A 19,550-nucleotide genomic window follows, 5' to 3' on the forward strand; every position below is an offset into this window, starting at 1 on the left:
CTAGCTGTGATCAATATATCTGCGCATTGAAGGCATTAACAGCCAATTGAGACTAAGCAATTTTCATTGCATATTCAAATTGTCTGGGGTATCGTCTGTAAAACAATCGACCGCTCATCAGCTTCCAGACTTACATCGTGATCAACTAATTGATATGATGTGAACACGGAATTGTGTACAACCAGCTCCATATTCACAATGTTGAACTTGAATATGCATGAAACATTACATACGTCATCCACCATCATGACCAATTAAAAGTCATTATATGGGTGACTTTATTGGACGCTTTATGAAGATGGTAATAAATACTGGCAAACGGTCAGTAATTCTTCATTAGTATCACAGGACGGCAAGACATACATGATACGTACCTACTTACCACAGAAAAAGACACATTTGATAAACTTAGATTGTTTTTCCCTTTCCGCCTCTGGATTTGTTCAAAATGGAGAAAGGAGGATTAAAGCAGTGTCGATCACCTTTATTTATTCATCTTCTGATTGCTGTCATTCTGCTTCTTGGAGGAAGGTCTCAAGGTAGGCTTAATTTTACCAAAATGTACCTTTTTAACAATGATATACATTAAGTGCCCAACAACAGAAATAGTGTTCTGGGAACAACCATGTCGACATAATTGTATACCTAATTTATAGCCTACAAGTGATTACCTCAGAAATGCATAACGTCACATTTATATCTTTTCTTCTTCTGGGGATGGACCTCCAGATCTCCCACATGACGGAGTTCCCTTCAACGATCCCAAGGTCATACCAGTTATCTTCGTATAAGAGCTAAGGTGAAATGTTATATGCTATACTTCCAGCACAATTGGACTGCAGGACTATAAGCCAGCGTTGCCAGTCCCCCCCCCCCTCCCGCCCCCTCCAAAAACACACATTTATGTTGTTCAATCCGACTTAAGGTAGCTATAGGCCAAGGCTTGGGTCAACACATTTACTCGTTTCACTCGATATTGCTCATCTAAGAGTCCCCCAAACGAATTGCGAACAAACATAATTCCTACACACATATATAGGCTAGGGGCAGTTGTCAAACAAATAGCAACAACTTTGTATTTGTTATTTGTTCCCCCGACTTTAATTAAACTTTGGACGGTTGCCTCCCAGAATAATTGGCAGCCCCTGGTATAGGCAATATTATTTGTGTTACAATTCTATTAGGCTAGGCCTATAACCAATAAAGATTCTGGAAACTGTTTATTTCATGACTTTTTCATCCTCCTAGGAGGCATATAAGAGCCACAATGAAGATGGGAGATAGCATAGCTCCTTTGATGGAGCCTGGGGTTATTTTCTTCCCCAGACCCCACCCCCAAACCAAAATAAGCCTTATATAAGCTTCAAATGGTGCATAACGAGGTGTATTTGCAATTAGACTCGGGATTTATGTCTATGTAGATACATATATATCAATGGAGGTACCTCCATGATATATCTAAAAGGTATTTCCCCGACTGATTAAATTAATAATGTTGGCTGAACTTTTGTTCAATAGGCTGGAGTCTTATGAAGGATTTTAAACAGGGAGGCGGACTATATACTTTAGGGTCACTGAAGTCGAATCCTATATGAATGCGGGTCTGGGGTCCTTCCACAGACAAAAGACCAATATCTCTTAAATACCAAATGGTGTATTCTGAGGCATAGGCCTAATTAGATTATAATGTAGGTCTAAATAGGTAGATTTAAAGGGCGACCTAAATCTTCACGGGAGGGTCATATATGAGAATGAAGTATTTTATAAAGGATCGAGGGGTGCTGCCATACGTGGTGTTATTGAAGCAGACTCTCATGTATCAGTAGGTGGAGGGTTAGGTGCCTCCTTCAGAAAACCCCCCAAATAATGAAAAAAGTCCCCTCCTGGTGAATGCCTCTGTACAGAAGAAAAGTATAGAACAGAAATAAAGAATGAAATAACAAAACAGCTACATGCCTATAGCACTATATAAATGCAGCAAAATAGTATGACTAATTACGTCTAAATGCTTGAAAATGACACCACAAAATAAACGAAGTGGCTGTCTGATGACTTCGATACAAACTCACAATGTAAAGAATTGTTAAGCTATCAAAGTTAGAGTTCAAAAAAGAAGGAACATTTTATTGTATTAATTAATCATTCGGGGCCAACGCGTTTATTCTATACTTATATAGACCTAAATTATAATCTAAATATGCTTCGGAATTCAACATTTGATGTTCAATAAGTTATTTTCTTTTATTGAGGTGGACCGCCAGACTACCTTCATAGGAGCAGAAATATGTCAATCTCTTTTCATAACTTGCTCATTGGTTAAGAAAAAAATCTTCAAGTTTCCCACTGAAAGGTGTTATAACAAATGTTCGAACAAGTTATGAAAAAGAGTCATTTTTTTTTGGAAAATCCTGGTCGCCAGTGTAATATCCTACAGTATGGAACATATACAGCGTACATGGGTATACGTTGGTAAAGATACAAAAAAGAGAGAACTCAATTATTAAAGCAAGCAGGTATTTTGTTGAACTGCCTAGAACTACATTACAAGAGCAAGTGAACAACTGATATAGAGAGGAAGTAATTTCATATAAGAACAAACATGGCATGTATTTGGTGGGACATGTTTTTTTTATTCATTCCCTATGTTCTTGACATTTAAATTTTATTTCTGTGATCTATTTACATACATATGATTTGTATAGTGTTATTGTGCTTGCACTTTAATTTCAAAGTTATAAGCTACGATTGTCTTTGCTTATTCCTGGCACCTTGCCAACTTCAGCTTGGCGTCATATAATATTTCTTATTGTTATTGGAGTAGAACGCGTGGTAATAAATGTACGGAAGCGTAGAAGGGACATATTGAGGAGATATGCAACAACTCACCAATACAAAAGGAAGTTGACAATTGACGTTTTTTTCGGGATGTATGGAGATGATACCAAATCGTTCAAAATCTGAAAATGTATCTTTGTCGAGATACATCTCGCCAAAACGTCAAATTTCCGTTTTTTGTCAGTTTGCATCATATTCCTTCTTAATACAAGGTTATCTTCTTCTGCCAACGGAATATCCCTTTAAATTAACAGGGAAACTATGAATTATTTATCATAAATAATACTTCATCAAAGGTAAATATCGCTTCATTCGAAATTCGTATATAATTTAAATCACCACAGTCATACGAAATGCAATAGCAAGTTGTTCAAGGGCAGAGTTAGAGCACATTGTCAGTCAAGGATCCCATCTCAAAATCTTGTCCCTAACTCATGATATGGTCGATTGAATGGGACTAATTTCGACTGGTCAAACCCCTCATTCTTCCCTGGGATGGATCACAGTGGGTAGTCTGTGATGTCATTACTGCAAATGTTTATCAAAACCTTGATTTTTCTATTATAATCTTCTTGCTCATTTATCTTTGATATAGTTGGAATGTTCGCTTAGCTGTCAAGGTTCTCTGCCATTTTAGAATTTCAACGAAATGCAACTGTTTTTTTTTTTAGTAGAAATAATACTTTTCTCTGTAGATATACGTAAGTTAAAAATTATCCAGAAAAGCAAAAAAACATTTTCCGTTGGATTGACATGATCATATCATTCACTTTGTTGTTGCCAGATGTATTCAGAAAGTTAAACTTAATTTTGTAAATATTCATATCGTCAGTTAATAAATCCTATGAGGGTATGGGTTTTCCCTAAATGTCAAGAAAATGTCAAGAATTTGTATTAAGCAGAAAACTTCAGCCAGTGGAAGATATTCCTCTAATTATTCCTGTATGACAAGATAAGTAAAGTTTTGAAGCTTCTCAATATATATATAAAAGAAGTAAATGTACACATAAGATCTGTTTACAGAGGGGTAGGAGGGGGGCACTGGGGGCACTACCCCCACATTTTTCCAAAAAGCAAATGGGTCCTAATAATGGGCAAATAAAAATGGGCAACTGGGCAAATAAAATGTGCCCCTTTGATGAAGAACTGTATTTTGGAATATCTTAAGCCTTTGTTAATTTTAATATTTTATATTAAATATTTATATTTAGTCTGTACATGCTATTCTAAAACGGCATCCCATATCTTTTTGTAGCACGGTTAACAATAAACAATCTCAATAAATAAAAAAAATCAATGTTGCAGCTCATTCTACTAGGATATTATTATATACTTATGATGCCAAATCCTACTTCTGTGTCTAGAGTTTTGAGGCTATTGATGCATGCCTTGCTGTACTACAAAGGAGATTCACTGGAATTACTGCAGGGTCATATACAATACTAACCCATATGGAGGAAATTATAATTCTAAATGCAGCAAATGGCATAGCTTTTAAGATATCAGATCAGCTTGTGAAAACAAACACCAGTGACATTGATTTTCCGCAGTTTGATGTACAGCTTAGGTTGTTTAGGGGTACTATTCTTCAGCAATTTCCTGATGTGAAAAGAATTACATCAATGAGCACAATCATTTCTGCTATAGCAGAAACACCCAAATGTCCAACCCTTACTTTCAGAACTTGCAAAACTCATTCATTTATATTTGTTGGCTGATTCCCGATTGCCCGTATGTGAACACATGCTTTTAGAAAATCATTACTCGAGATAGGAATACACTAGAGAGAGCTTCCCATAGCTTTATTTTGCACATAAGACAGCCTGCATCAATAAACAACCTTTTTCCGAGGGGGTCACATGGACCTTTTTTTTTTGGGTCTTCAAAGATTTGTTTACATTCAAAAAAACGGTCGTTTTGACCTTTTTTTCAAAAAATCGTGAGAACAGTGAAAACTTTCAAGTCAACTGACCTTATCTCATACAACTAGCTAAGACATACAAGGAATTAATTCAGGAGCCTCACAGGCATATGTAGAGAGATGGCTCTATATTTGGGGAAAATATGTCAAAAAATAACGTTTTTCGGTCTATGTTAAGGCCAAAAAACGGTCAACTTTCCGAAAATATTTCTCCCGAATGCCTCACCCTACAGAAAAGATTTTTAGCTCTCCAGAAGCGCCACACTGAACTTCAATTCTACATAGAAACAATTTAGCAATAGCACCTCCACTTTGTGAGTAATCCCTAGCAATTCAACTCGAGCATTTCTACGGTATAGAATTTCGGTCAACCACAGTTGATATGCTTCGTGTAGTTAGGGTCAATGCAATCACTCACGTAATTGAAACGGTAACTATTTAGCACATATTATCATGGCTAAATACTTCTAAGAGGTGTTAGACCTTCTTTTATGGGCAATTTGACCATCCAGCCGTTGGAGAAGAAGATTCTGACGATGAAATTCTGATATGGTAAGCCGCACAGTTGCACACTGTATGTATAGTAAAGGCTTCATAATTGACGCACCCCCGTAAATGACGCACCTTCAATTATTACTAGCAACGATACAGCAGGCCACCTAAACTTTTTGCAGTCAAGCATAATTACAAATTTCATCAGTTTGAATCCATTTCAGCTATTTGCTGACCAAATTGTGGTATTTATTAAGCTTTTAACACCCTCCACCCAGTTTTACACGTTTTTTGGACATTTGGAAATCTTACTCCCAAAAAATAACCAAAATTACTTCAATATGATACAACTACTCTCTGGGACCTGAGCTTAGAGGTTCAGATCATAGCAAACAGCATTCAAAGTTAATGGATGTATACTTAGGCCTACACTACAGTTAGCTTATCGACGAATATGTCAATTTAGGGGTATGAAAGAACTTGACACAGCAGACATTTTGTGGTCAAATTCTTCTCAATTGTACGTTGCGAAGGCACAGAACAATAAATATTTTGAGATCATTACATTTGTGAGGAACTACACATATGAAAAATGCATGCAGTTGAGTGATTTGGATTTTATGTTGACAGACATCGTCAATCCAATCCTTAAGTGCGTCAATTATGAGCCCACCATGCTACTATGTATTGTGTATACATGTACTGTCGTAGCGCAATTGGTATAGCCTATATGACTTACCGTTACGCGTGGCTAACATTGTATTACATAATACAGTACTTTGGAGAAAGGGGGAAAATCAGTCATATTCCTCACATTCAAACATCAAATTATATTTTACTCATGAAATAACATGTCTTGAACTCATCAAACTATCAAAAGTCCAGCAGATTTCATCAAAATAATTTCAAATGGGCAAAAAAAGTACATTGTTGGCATCATAACCTCATTTGCATATTTACATATCTAATTAGCTCAATTATAAAAAAAAAAATATATAAAAATTAAAACCTCATTTCAATACCTATCTGTCAATACGTGGGTCCCTATTGACAAAATGAACAGATTTTAAGTAATTACAATGTGTAAATATTTTTCCCAAGGGGGACAATTATATGATCACAATGAGGAATCAAGGAGTTAAGTACCGCTTCAGCTGAAAGATTGTTCTCCACACAGCGTCTTCTAAAGAATTATCTGAGAAGCACAATGTCACAAAAGAGATACAACAGTCTGATGTTATTGAATGTACCCCAAATCTAAGACCAATGACTTGGATTTAACCGAGGTTGTTAAAGATTTTTATTCAACGAATGAACACAGAAGGATTTTTTTTTGGGAAAGTTCTAAATTATGGATGGAGAGAAGTACAGATGTAGGTTGATAGAGTCATGTGCACCATAACAGTATTGATAGCATACTAACACATCATATATATTTAAGTTATATGGCCATTGGCCGGCATGTGTATCGGTTTATAGCATAACGAATGGTGGTTATGGAATGAGAAAGTGCCCCTCTGATGGTGTTCCTCCCCTCACTTTTTGGAAGCTCAATTCCTACCCCCCTGTATGCTTACTGGTCTGTCTATTGCAGCAATATGGTGGTCCACTACCTGGTTATTTCTCGGACTGAAAACGTCATTTAACAATTAACATTATTTGCTTTAGTTCTCCATTGTCATAGCATACAAGAAATTCATTTTTATTTGAAGTTTTCTTTACTTTGATTCAATAATTTAAAACGATTACATGAATTATACACACTTTAGAAAAGAATTAGAACAATTTCCCGCTTTTAAAATAAAATAAAACTTGTTGATAAATTTATCGTAACTATTCCTGTAATGTTTCATGTGATTCTTGTTCAACAGCTGCTCGTTACAATCCTGGTCCATGCCCAGGGGCAGCACCGAAACCAAATGACCATGTTACAAAAGAAGGTAAGTTCAACAACGAAGCAGTAAACTAAATCTATACACTAACCGTTACAGTTTAGGAAAAATCCACTAGAGTGACGTGCGCAGGATTTGGAAGTTGATGGGGGGGGGGGGGGATTCCCTTACCGATTTAGGAAGAGCTTGACGTTTTATTGAAGGCCGTCCCCTCAGCCCGGAGGCGTCGTCTTATTCTTTCTCGAACAAAAATGTCATAATCCTCGACTGAGGTGAGGGCATGGTGACCTCATCAGTGGCGTAACACATAAAATTATATCCCTCCCCTAATAAAATCAAGGGAAATAAGCCCCCCCCCAGTCCCACCCATCCCCCACTGAAAGATAGAATAATACACAAATGTGTTAATTTAATTTACATACACATATATAGTATGTAAGTATGTTACAATTGAAGCGTTTGAAAAATTTCAAAATTTGCGAACTATAACACTATAAAGGAGAGGGGTTTAACTCCTTAGACCATCCTCAGACGACATAACATCTGAAAGTGATTGGGCATTCCCGTTGCTGCCCCCCCCCCCTCTCCTTGCGCATTACACTGATCTTTTCAAATTTCTCGGGACCTTCAGCCAGTTTTTGCGGTCAAGTTAAATGATATTAGTATCATATTTTGTTCACATTATCTGTACCAATGTTACATCCAATGCCAGCTAGCTATCACGTAAGCTAACAACATATAGTGCTTTATGCGTTTACATTTGATGTTGCATGCAGGACTTTGATAGAGACTGTATAGTCATTGACATTAATACCGGTAAGATTGTGAAAGGACTTTTTATTTGAGGCGGTTCGAGGGATATTTAATCGATTTGATGTCGTCTTTATGGAAAAGCAATGTCAAATACTGTATGGTGTGCCCATTATGAACTTCTAATTTTTAACCAGTGATATAAGAAACAGCCAACAACAACAAAATGTGATATTTATTTTATTAAGTTTCCATAACATTATGTCAAATATCACAAGCATCACAAACATCTAATAAGATATTGTTTTGTTGAATTCATTCTATTTGCAGGGTTAGACTCATTTTATGAAACAATTTATTTTATTATAATGACACTATAAGATAATAAAAATAAAATATATTCTGTTTTATATACAATCACATTGTTCTTCATCACTAACTACTATTTTTTTTTACTAAATTGGTAAAATATCAAGATCTATTAGAAGTATGCAGTGTGATGGTAGCCATTTTGTGTGGCACTGTATGCATATCTGTTGTTGGTCAATTTTGTGATTTCAGACATGGTTATGAGCAAAAGGAAAGGCAACTTTTGGAACAAGTTGGTTATGGTGTCGTCACGTCATGTAGATATTAGGTATTTGTATTTGTATATTTATTTGTTTCATCACTTTTTACAATGTGACGGGAAGTCTTCTATGCAAGGGAAGAAGGTAGGATTCATGCTTACAAGTTCACCTGAGCCTCTTTCTTTGAGACCATTGCCACATTGTCTTTTATTGATTTTTGTTACACTTTTTGGATCTGAAATGTGTTAATAACATTGCCAAACAACAAATTTCCGACATTACATCTCAAGGATGTACAGTAGAGAGAGCAAAATCAGAGCATTGGAAACTGAAGGAAGACTGTTTATTGCTGTAAAACTTTAAAGCTGGCCCCACTTGCCCTGACTGAACCCCCCTCCCCTGCCCGACTCTACTGTCGTAACCTAATTTTCAGTAGTTGTGACGACCCATACAGTACTCTTACAACGCACCCCTGCACACTGAATGACTAATGAGCACAGACAACAACTGTTTTATGTTAACAAACTGTGCTCCTTTAAATATGTCACATGACAAACTATTTCCCCTTGAATAGTTACAACAATTATTAAAACTGCGCAGCTTGAGTCGTGAACTGACACAAAATGCTCACTGCCAGTCAGAGAAATGTTAAGTCTGTGTACATGTTCAGTTATTGGGATTGAAACAGACATGACTTTAAAATGGGTAAAGTTACCATAATTTGATAGAGTAGAGATCTGTGAAAACTATATGGTTAGCCTGTATTGTTAGACCTATAATATTATAGATACAGAGATATATGCATTGGTTCACTGTGATCACCATACCACCCTGACTTCACGCAAAGACAGTAGATTGCCCTCTTGTTTAGTTGGTGTACGGTGACTCCCTGTGTTCCCTTAAGTCGCGTACTGTGATATACACTGTAGTCGCTGTCCTCGTTAGTCAAACTGTAACCACTATTTCAATCCCAATTATAATCTACAAAGCCTTAACGGAAACAGCAAAAATTGCCATGTGATCGAGTAAACATCAGTTTTGTATCTTCAGACACTTTGTGGGTTATTGCACCTGTTCAGGGGAATTATACGGTAAACTTCAACACATGCCGTAAGTAAGGGAACTTTTTCCTTGTTTCGAGCAGTTAGTCTCTATATTTCTGAGAACGGTCAAACCATCCATGAAAATCTGAAGCTGAAGAATAGAAAAATCAGCGAGAGCTTAATCAAAGCTATCCTATCAGAGAACAGTTATGCCCTAACCATCCCTAGTTTACCGTATTATACCATAATACTTGGAATTCTTGGTAGAATTTGTCAATACGCTGGCACGGTAGACAAGCCATGAGACGTATGATTTTATCGGAATTGATCTCTAAAAGGATCTGTCTGAAGTACTTCGAATTTGAGTACACTTAGATAGTACAGCATGATTGTATATCACTAAATTATCGTACCTGATGTAAAGAGTCAGCAAAACGAGATATTTGTTTTGGGTTTTCTTGTTTTAACGATAGCCAGCGAATCAGTGCAGACCACCCCAATGGAAACCACTACTGGTGATGATCCTTCTATCGTGGTGAGAATTATATACTTAATTACATACAATTTTGAAGTAAGAGAATATTGTGTTTGAGGAGTAAGATTTAAGATTCAAATTTTGATGATGGTATGAGCAATTATGATATTGCCTGGCTGTACAATACTGTATATTGGGTGTTAATTATCACTTCCAGTGTAGACGAGAGATCTCACAGAAACAGCAAAGAAATAAGCTTGGAATACTGTAAATGAAAAGAAGAAAAAACTGAAATTGGTATATTTTTTCCCCTTTGTCATCCAATAGTAAAGATACCCTTGAAACTATTTGGTTACGATGTCACTCTTTGTAGGAGAGAAGGTTTGATGTTGTGATTGGCATTTAAAGTACATTCCATGAATCTTGGAAACATCAACACTATCAGTAGAGCCAATTAGAACATTCTGTTTGTAATAGCTTAGAACCGTCAGAGATTTGCAATGAATTCGACACAAAGTATCAATGCTTCCAGCTAGATGTATGAATTACCACCAAACAAAATGTCTGTCCATTGGAGTGTATATAAGATGAGGAACCACCTTTCCATGTGACGTTAATGTTTCTTCCTCATTCAGCATATTGTTCTGTAGGTCTTTGTTAGCTATTTTAATACTCCAATAAAAGTATAAAGAAAAAGCTGAATGATCGTGTACTGCTGTCAAAGGTCATATATTATCCATAATAAGTTAAGATATGTCACTTCATGGATTGCTTGCTTGCTATTAAGTAACTTGTTATGTTATTATTAGATGAAAGACTGCTTGGATGTCTTCAATGCTGGTGATACAACCGATGGCATCTACACAATCAAACCAACTAACTGGAATGGGGATTCATTTGATGTCTTCTGTAATATGACTGATGGCGGAGGTTGGACGGTAAGTCTAGTATGACATCCTATAGTATAGACGATATATTGTATATGTATAATATGACTGATGGAGGAGGATGGACGGTAAGTCTAGTATGACATCCTATAGTATAGACGATTAATTGTACATGTATAATATGACTGATGGAGGAGGATGGACGGTAAGTCTAGTATGACATCCTATAGTATAGACGATATATTGTATATGTATAATATGACTGACGGAGGAGGATGGACGGTAAGTCTAGTATGACATCCTATAGTATAGACGATATATTGTATAATATGACTGACGGAGGAGGATGGACGGTAAGTCTATGATGACATCCTATAGTATATACGATATATCGTGTCTGTATAATATGACTGACGGAGGAGGATGGACGGTAAGTCTAGTATAAGGTGACCAGATTTCCCTGATTTTCGGGGACAGCAGTCCCCGAATACAGTGTGCTGTCCCCGATGAACAAGTGTCCCCGAAAATGTCCCCGATTCGTCAAAGTGTTCAGGAATTTCGAAAATATCCCACATTATTAGTAAAATAATTGTAAAAACCAAATTTAGTCAAGTGTGCAGTCACAGAATGGAACTAACCAGTATTTCAGGTGGGTCAGTGTAAAGTGGAATATGCTAGATCGATCTAGCCTAGCACACTTTCGTAAAGTAAGTAAATTTCATCTAAGAAAAAGCTACATTTTTGAAAATAAAATTGATTTAAAAAGTGCTCCTAACTATCACCATTTTACATCTAAGCACCTTAGGCACTTCCCTCCCCTTAGACCCCTCCCCCAGTCAGGCAAATATGGTCACCGACATCCTAGAGTATAGACGATATATTGTATATATGTAAAATATGACTGACAGAGGAGGATACACTGTAATTAGTATGATATCCTATGTTTCATGAATACGTCTACGTTTGCCTCAAAATTTAGTAATTCTGTGCACATTGTCAGATTCGAAGCACCAGAGGTGTGCTCTGTACAATAGTTATACACACATTCTCATTGACAGTTCCTTTAATATTACGCAATCACACTGGTCAGCAGAATCACTTTGGTAGATTGGTATGGAACTAGTTTGTGACGCAAGGGTGATGGGTTCTGTTCCTACCTATACATTTGCAATGGCAGTGAATTTGTGAGAAACAAATAAACCTTTTAGCATCCTCTGGAACTAGAAACAAGTGCCAACTCAATAAACTTATGGTTACTCTAATGAAACCATGCAGATGGTAGCAGTACATTGATATTCTTCCCATTGGTCTTTGCATCTTCCTTTGAATCTTAATTTTCTTTACTAATTTTGAACCTATAGTTCCAGTCCACTTTAGGTTATTACAGTGTTGATTACAGTATCTATGAATTGGGAAACGTCAGAGTTCAATTTAAGTCAGTTCTTGTACAACGTCACACATTCTGATTTACTTAGTCTAATATAGTGGTCTTTTCATGTCAGTGAAAAATACAACAATGTGTGGAATCTGAGGCCTAATTGTTAGCATGATATCCTAAGAAAGGCTTCATGTACTAGATTCCATAAACATACAGCTAACTACCTCATGGAAAACGTCAATGCATTTTTGCATCCTGGTTTTAAGGTGGGGTCTCACCTTGACCAAACCTACCGAGTATTGACTGAAAAGTAGATGATGAAATTAAGACTTATGGGTCACAAAATCAGTTTTGGTGGGTTTGCTGGTTTTTTGTAGACATTAGAAGATTTATCTTAAGTTTTGTGTCTTTTACTAAACATCAAGTCCATAGACCAAACTAGCTTTCTGAGCATCTATTCTGGAGGGGGGGGGGGGGGGGGTCAAACTACACGTTGATTTCTGAGCATCCATTCTGAGGGGGATTGGGGTATGGTGGGTGCTGGCTCAGTCCTCATGGATGATCCTGGCATGTGGGTCTCAAAGGTTGTCGAGTACTGTTTCGGATAATAACCAGTCTGTAGACACTATGTGGGAATCCCATGCCACTGACAGAAGGGTAAATTACAGGTGAGGATGTAGGACTTCAGTTTGGAACATTGTCAATTACTGCTTTTCATTCAGAGGTCAGCCTTTGCTTATGTAATAGAAGGAATACAGTCCACTTCTCAGTGAAAATGTTATTGAAATAAATTTATTCTTATTTATTATTAAAATTATTCTTTTTGTTTTTACATTATACAGGTATTCCAACGTCGTGTTGATGGTTCCGTTGACTTCTATCGTAACTGGCAGAGCTATAAAGTAGGCTTTGGTGAGCTGGACCATGAGTTTTGGTTGGGAAATGATAAGTTGTATGACCTCACCAATCAAGGTGACTATCAACTGCGGATCGATATGGTGAACAAAGATGGAGCTCCATACTACGCAAAGTTTGTCTTGTTCCGGATCAACGATGAAAGTGACAATTACAGACTGTCTGGACTGGGAACTTACAGTGGAACTGCAGGTTTGTCCAAATTATAGGTTTCTCTCTGTGTTTGTTGTATACAACTTCACTGTACTATTAAATGTCATGTTCTGTTTTTTTTTCTTTGGATGTCGTTTATTTTTCTGGTTCCTTGCTGGAAGCAAAGGAACCTATGAAGTCAAGTTTGTGTGAGTGTGTGTTTGTATGTAATGAGAAGGTGTGTTGTAATGAGGTGTCCCCTATTGGGTTTGACGCTGAACTTATGAATATTAATGAGGTTATAGAGCCAAACCTAAAAATCTTTACATTGCATTAACTCCACAACATTAAGTTGGATTGTAGCCAAATTTGGTTTAGAATTGTTAGTTCATTGCTGGCTGGTACATGAAGGCCTAAATTTTGGGGCGATCTAAAATTCCTAGCCCTTATTTGGGGCCAGGTATTCCCAAATTTTGTTTTCACCTCAAATGCATTTTGGGACACATTCTTTGGGCCCGAATTTGAGGGGCCATTTTTTTTTCATTTGGGCCCACATTTGTGATCTGTTAAGACATCACATAAATCAAGCTTAATTAGGCCTACTGACAGTGAAAATGCTAATACATCACATGCAGTTCATGAACCGAGCAAAATGACAGTTAGTGCAGCAATGAAAAGACATAGAAACCATGTTTGTACAGTGACATGCTAAGGTATCACACAAAGACAAGCACAACTTGCTAACAATGATAAGCTGCTCAAGATATAATATGACTCAAATATAACAGTGATATGTGATGTAGACTGTCACAGATTAAGCATACATGTCCTGCTGTGTGGTGGCATGTGATGTAGACTGTCACAGAGATTAAGGAAACAAGTCCTGATATACGGTGATACTGTATGTAATGCAGACTAGCTGTCACAGAGATAAGGCATAAATATCCTGCTGTGTAGTGACATGTGATGTAGACTGTCACAGAGATTAAGCAAACATGTCCTGATATACGGTGATACTGTATGTAATGCAGACTAGCTGTCACAGAGATAAGGCATAAATATCAATGTAGACTGTCACAGAGATTCAGCATAAATATCCTGCTGTGTAGTGATATGTGATGTAGACTGTCACAGAGATTAAGCATCAATGTCCTGCTGTGTAGTGATATGTGATACAGACTGTCACAGAGTTAAGGCATACATGTCCTGCTGCACATGTAGTTATATGTGATGTAGACTGTCACAGAGATTAAGCATCAATGTCCTGCTGTGTAGTGATATGTGATGTAGACTGTTACAGAGATTAAGCATACATGTCCTGCTGTGTAGTGATATGTGATGTAGACTGTTACAGAGATTAAGCATACATGTCCTGTTGTGCAGTGACATGTGATGTAGACTGTCACAGAGATTCAGCATACATGTCCTGTTGTGTAGTGACATGTGATGTAGACTGTCACAGAGATTAAGCATACATGTCCTGCTGCACATGTAGTTATATGTGTAGACTGTCACAGATATTAAGCATTAATATCATGCTGTGTAGTGATATGTGATGTAGACGGTCACAGAGATTAAGCATAAGGTCAAAGGTAATTTGAGGTCAATAGCTCCCATTTAACTTAGTAGTGTAAACTTTGCACTTACAGACTTAGAAGTGGAATGTAGATTTCCCAAAATGAGTAACTTTTATTGATTGTAAAGAGGTAAAAAGTCATTGAGGTCAACAGTGATCAGTACTGAAGACTTTGTTCCCAGGCTCACATGGTGTTAACTTGAATGCGTCTCACACATTGTATGTAAGTTGCCCTTGGTGAGTACAAAACCTACTAATGCTGTAAAAGATCAAAGGTCATTAAGGTCAGCATGGGCCAAAATCTTGTAGTACCGCTCAGCTAAGTGGTAAAAATGTGGATGAATCAAATTATATGAATTTAATATTTGGTATATTTTGGAATTGTTCATGCCAACTCGGTGGTGCCAATTTGAATGAATGTAGCATTGACTTGGTTGTTATTAAGTTCATCATGTAAACCTTTCTTAACATGGAGTTTACTTGGCAGGGATTCACCAAACTTTTTTGGTTCGTGGTTCAAATGTTTTTTGTTGTAAAAAGGAGCTTCTGTCAACTATATATTACCCCAAATTTTAGGGCTAGAGTATGTTTTTTTATAGTCTCTGTAGGTGTCAGGTTTATGTTGACTACTATATATATGTACTGTATAGTATTGAGATAAATTGTCCTCCGTAGTTACAGAACATGCTGCAAGAATAATAGTTGTGAAACAGAGGGAGTAACGTTACATTATACAAATTAAACTTTGCTTTATTGGAACTCAATTGTGTTGTGACGGACGTGCAATTTGCAAATGTACGTCCGTCACAAAAAAATGTACGTCCATCACACAAGAACTTTGCGAAAATATCGCATGAAGGTGATCAAATATAAATTTGATTTTACTGCTTATTCTAGTTTAAGGTCTTATTAACATGATACATGTAAGCTTTTAATTATTTAACATTCCATATCCCAGCGATCTACAATAAGATTTATGATCTGAAAAAAAAAATCACTTTTTCTAAGTACGACCGTCACAGGGTGGTTTTTTTAACAATTTTGTGCGGCATATAAGGAGGTAAAAAATGAAAACCCCACAGCATAATATTGGAATGCATATGACACACAATGTCCAAATTAAAAGTTATCTCATATAAATACTCATTGAGATATGAACCACTAAACTATCCGAAATGTACGTCCGAGTTTACGGAACTGCCCAGATTCAATTTAATATATCCAATCATATTTACTAATTGTTTAATGTGTCTATATTGTGATAGGTCCCTTAATTGTGATGGATTGTAGTTTAAGGGAATATTTTTACTTGTTTAATACACAGACACAGATGGAGGTCACCCTGGTGGTCTTGCTTTGAGTTATCATCTTAACTGTACCTTCAGTACCTTTGACAGGGACAATGATAGATCAAGCCGTACTAACTGTGCTGATAGTCGCCATGGTGCCTGGTGGTACTACAGCTGTGGAGTATCTAACCTCAATGGTGACTACATGGCAGCAGATGATGATGGATCAAGCATAGTGTGGCTTGAACTACCTGGAGGTCAATATAACATCAAATACACAGAAATGAAGATAAGACCCGTCTAGATACGGTTCTTTCCAATAAGTACTTGATAAGAGGATCAAAACTAACAAACACACTGGAGTTCAGCTAATATATCATCCATATCAGCAAACAGAAATGTTACAGATAACCCAAATTTCATCCCCCCCCCCAAGCTCCTCAAAACTACTCTAAACAGACACAAACACACCCAGGTGTGTTTTACATTCAGACTGAGGACCCCGTTGTTTCTTCCACTCTTCAAGTTCACATACCCTCACATTCACAATACCCCTTAACAATGAAATTTTTCTGAGGACCTGTTGATTCTTTTCATCTGAGGACTTGTAATTTCTTTGTCTTTAGAAAAGAAAACAAGTACAGACACACATATTCTTATATTTTTTTCAGTTATGAAACAATGATATTAACTATATATATATATATACTATTGTGTGAACAGGTGTCAGTTCAGATACGTTTCTCATTAAAAATAGTTATTACCCATATCATGGCATGGGATAGGATAGATGGAATAATCTGTTGGAATTCAACATGCATTTCTCACAAAAAATTATATCTTTAAAGGCTGTGTTGCTGAATCAAGTGCACAGAAATATTTTCCTAGCCTTTAAGTATAGTTTATCAAAGCGTTAATAGATTGCATAAAACTGTTTTACACAGAATTTATTATCTTGGCTCTCTCTGTATTCCATTTGAATTACTGTTTATCATCATCATCATCATTATCACCATCATCATTATCACCATCATCATCATCATCATCATCATCATCATCATCATCATCATCATCATCATCATCATCATCATCATCATCATCATCATCATCATCATCATCATCATCATCATCATCATCATCATCATCATCATCATCATCATCATCATCATCATCATCATCATCATCATCATCATCATCATCATCATCATCATCATCATCATCATCATCATCAATGAAGATGTTAGGGTAATTGAAAAACTTTTACCATTGTTTAAAATAGTGTTTATGTTTAGAGCTGTTGAATATGCATGTATAATGTTTTCTCTTTGCTATGCGCATACTGTGATTGAGCTTATTTCGATATTTGGTGAAGAACTCTTTGTTAACTTGATTTGGTGACTTTAAGTAAGTCTTGTACAGTTTATTCTTACGTTTAATTGAGACAAGGAGTCCATTTGTAATCCAAGGTTGATTATTCTTTAGCCTTTGCCGTACTCTATGCAGTGGGAAGCAGTCTGAATAAGCCTGGCTAAAACTATTATTGAAGGTATTATATGCAGTGTTTGTGTCATTTGCCAGAAAAACTTCACTCCAATCAGTGCTAGATAAACAGGAGGCAAAATGTCGGATATTATGTTCCGAATAATTGCGAGAGTAAATTGGAGCATAACCAGGAATAGAACTTGACTTCAAAATAGAGTGTAAAAAAAATAGGAAAATGATCACTGATATCAGTTGTGAAAACACCAACATGATTCACCTTAGCACCAGCATTGGTATTATTTAAGTTTGTAAGTATATTATCAATAAGAGAAGAACTGTTAGTAGTGACTCTAGTGGGCTTGCTAATAGTTGGGTGAAAGCCACAGGCAGTGAGGTTACTAAGGAAATAGTTAGCGGCTGGTTTACAAAGATCAATATTAAAGTCTCCAGCAGCAGAAATATCACTTAAAATATCATTATGTAAGATAGGTAAGTAGTTTATGATAACGGATTAAAAATGTATGGTTATGTAAGGTAGGTAAGTAGTTTATGATAACATGGATTAGGAATGTATCATTATGTAAGATAGATAAGTAGTTTATGATTTCATGTATATGATGATTGTGATTATGTAAGATAGCTAACCAGTTTGTAATTACCTCAGTGTGTTGATGATTATTGAGAAGGGAGGTAAACATTTTATGATTACAGTTGATGATGATGTGAAGTTGTTAAAATTATTACATCAGTTGGGTTATGTAAAGGATATAAGACTAGTGATAATATATTTGTTTGTTTAGAATGAGAATTTGCCATATTGTTTCATGTTGGTTTAAAGGTCATATTTGCAGCATTGTGTATCTATATTATACAGAGTCCATCATACTGCTGTCCCTACACAGCCCGGGCTTTAAAGAAGTTGATTGTACTGTGCAGCATGTTTCATTTAAGATATTATAATTATCATTGTCTATTTATGTATTTATCTATGTGTTACTTAGTGCAAGATTCATTGAATAAATGTAGCATGATTATTATCAATACTACTTATGTCCATTTTCTTTGGCCACTTGTTCCGTCCATTTTCAGGAAGCCATCATCAAGGCAGACTGACCCATGACCTAGACCCTTGGGCAAAAACGGTCATATCGCCAGTGTTGTCAAAAGCAATGCTCAAGTCACTAAACTTTCAGGTATATAGAAATAACACAGTGACTTGAGTCAATGAACTGGTGCCAGGAAAATCTCTGATAATTGCTTGTCCTTAGAAAAGAGGTTCTCACTACCACTCTCTAGTATGCCCACTCGCCCAGAACCATAGCCAGAAATAAATAGGTGATGTGCAATCCCCCTCCACTCCTTCCCCGAGTCCCAACAGTGGTACTGCGGGGCACGATCTAGCCTGAGGCAGCAATAGATATTCCCCTCCCCTTCCCCCACTCCCTGTCACAGTCCCACCAGTGGTGCTGCAGGGCGCAATCTAGCCCTGGTGCAGCAATAGAAATTCCCCTCCCCTTCCTCACTCCCTGCCACAGGCTCACCAGTGGAGCTGCAGGGCGTGATCTAGTCCTGATGCAGCAATAGAATTCCCCCACTCCCTGCCACAGTCCCACCAGTGGTACCGCAGGGCACGATTTAGCCTGATGCAGCAATATAAATTCCCCTTCCCCCCCTGCCACAGTCCCACCAGTGGTGCTGCAGGTCGCGATCTAGCCCTGGTGCAGCAATAGGAATTCCCCTTCCCCCACCCCCCCTGCCACAGTCCCACCAGTGGTACCGCAGGGCACGATCTAGCCTGATGCAGCAATAGAATTTCACCCTCCCCTTTCCCGATTCCATGCCACAGTCCCACCAGTGGTGCTGCAGGGCGCGATCTAGCCCTGGTGCAGCAATAGAAATTCCCTTTCCCTCCCC

At 37.1% G+C, this 19,550-nt stretch overlaps 1 protein-coding gene across 2 annotated transcripts; it reads left to right on the forward strand.

Annotated features, from left to right (window-relative positions):
• The first annotated feature begins 359 nt into the window (after window positions 1-359).
• On the forward strand, window positions 360-18,677 carry LOC139973574 (fibrinogen-like protein A). 2 transcript variants are annotated; one of them, XR_011795248.1, is made up of 7 exons: window positions 360-539; window positions 7,120-7,188; window positions 9,976-10,037; window positions 10,787-10,915; window positions 13,085-13,349; window positions 16,190-18,125; window positions 18,175-18,677. XR_011795248.1 is itself a non-coding variant. In XM_071980360.1 (6 exons), the coding sequence occupies exons 1-6, from the start codon at window positions 449-451 to the stop codon at window positions 16,456-16,458; spliced, it is 885 nt and encodes a 294-aa protein (XP_071836461.1). In that variant the 5' UTR covers window positions 360-448; the 3' UTR covers window positions 16,459-18,677. The 2 variants fall into 2 exon arrangements, 1 of the variants encoding a protein (XP_071836461.1); XM_071980360.1 differs by having other exon boundaries at window positions 16,190-18,677.
• Window positions 18,678-19,550: the final 873 nt, after the last annotated feature.

This window comes from Apostichopus japonicus, chromosome 9, assembly GCF_037975245.1.
Source record: "Apostichopus japonicus isolate 1M-3 chromosome 9, ASM3797524v1, whole genome shotgun sequence".
NCBI lineage: Eukaryota > Metazoa > Echinodermata > Holothuroidea > Aspidochirotida > Stichopodidae > Apostichopus > Apostichopus japonicus.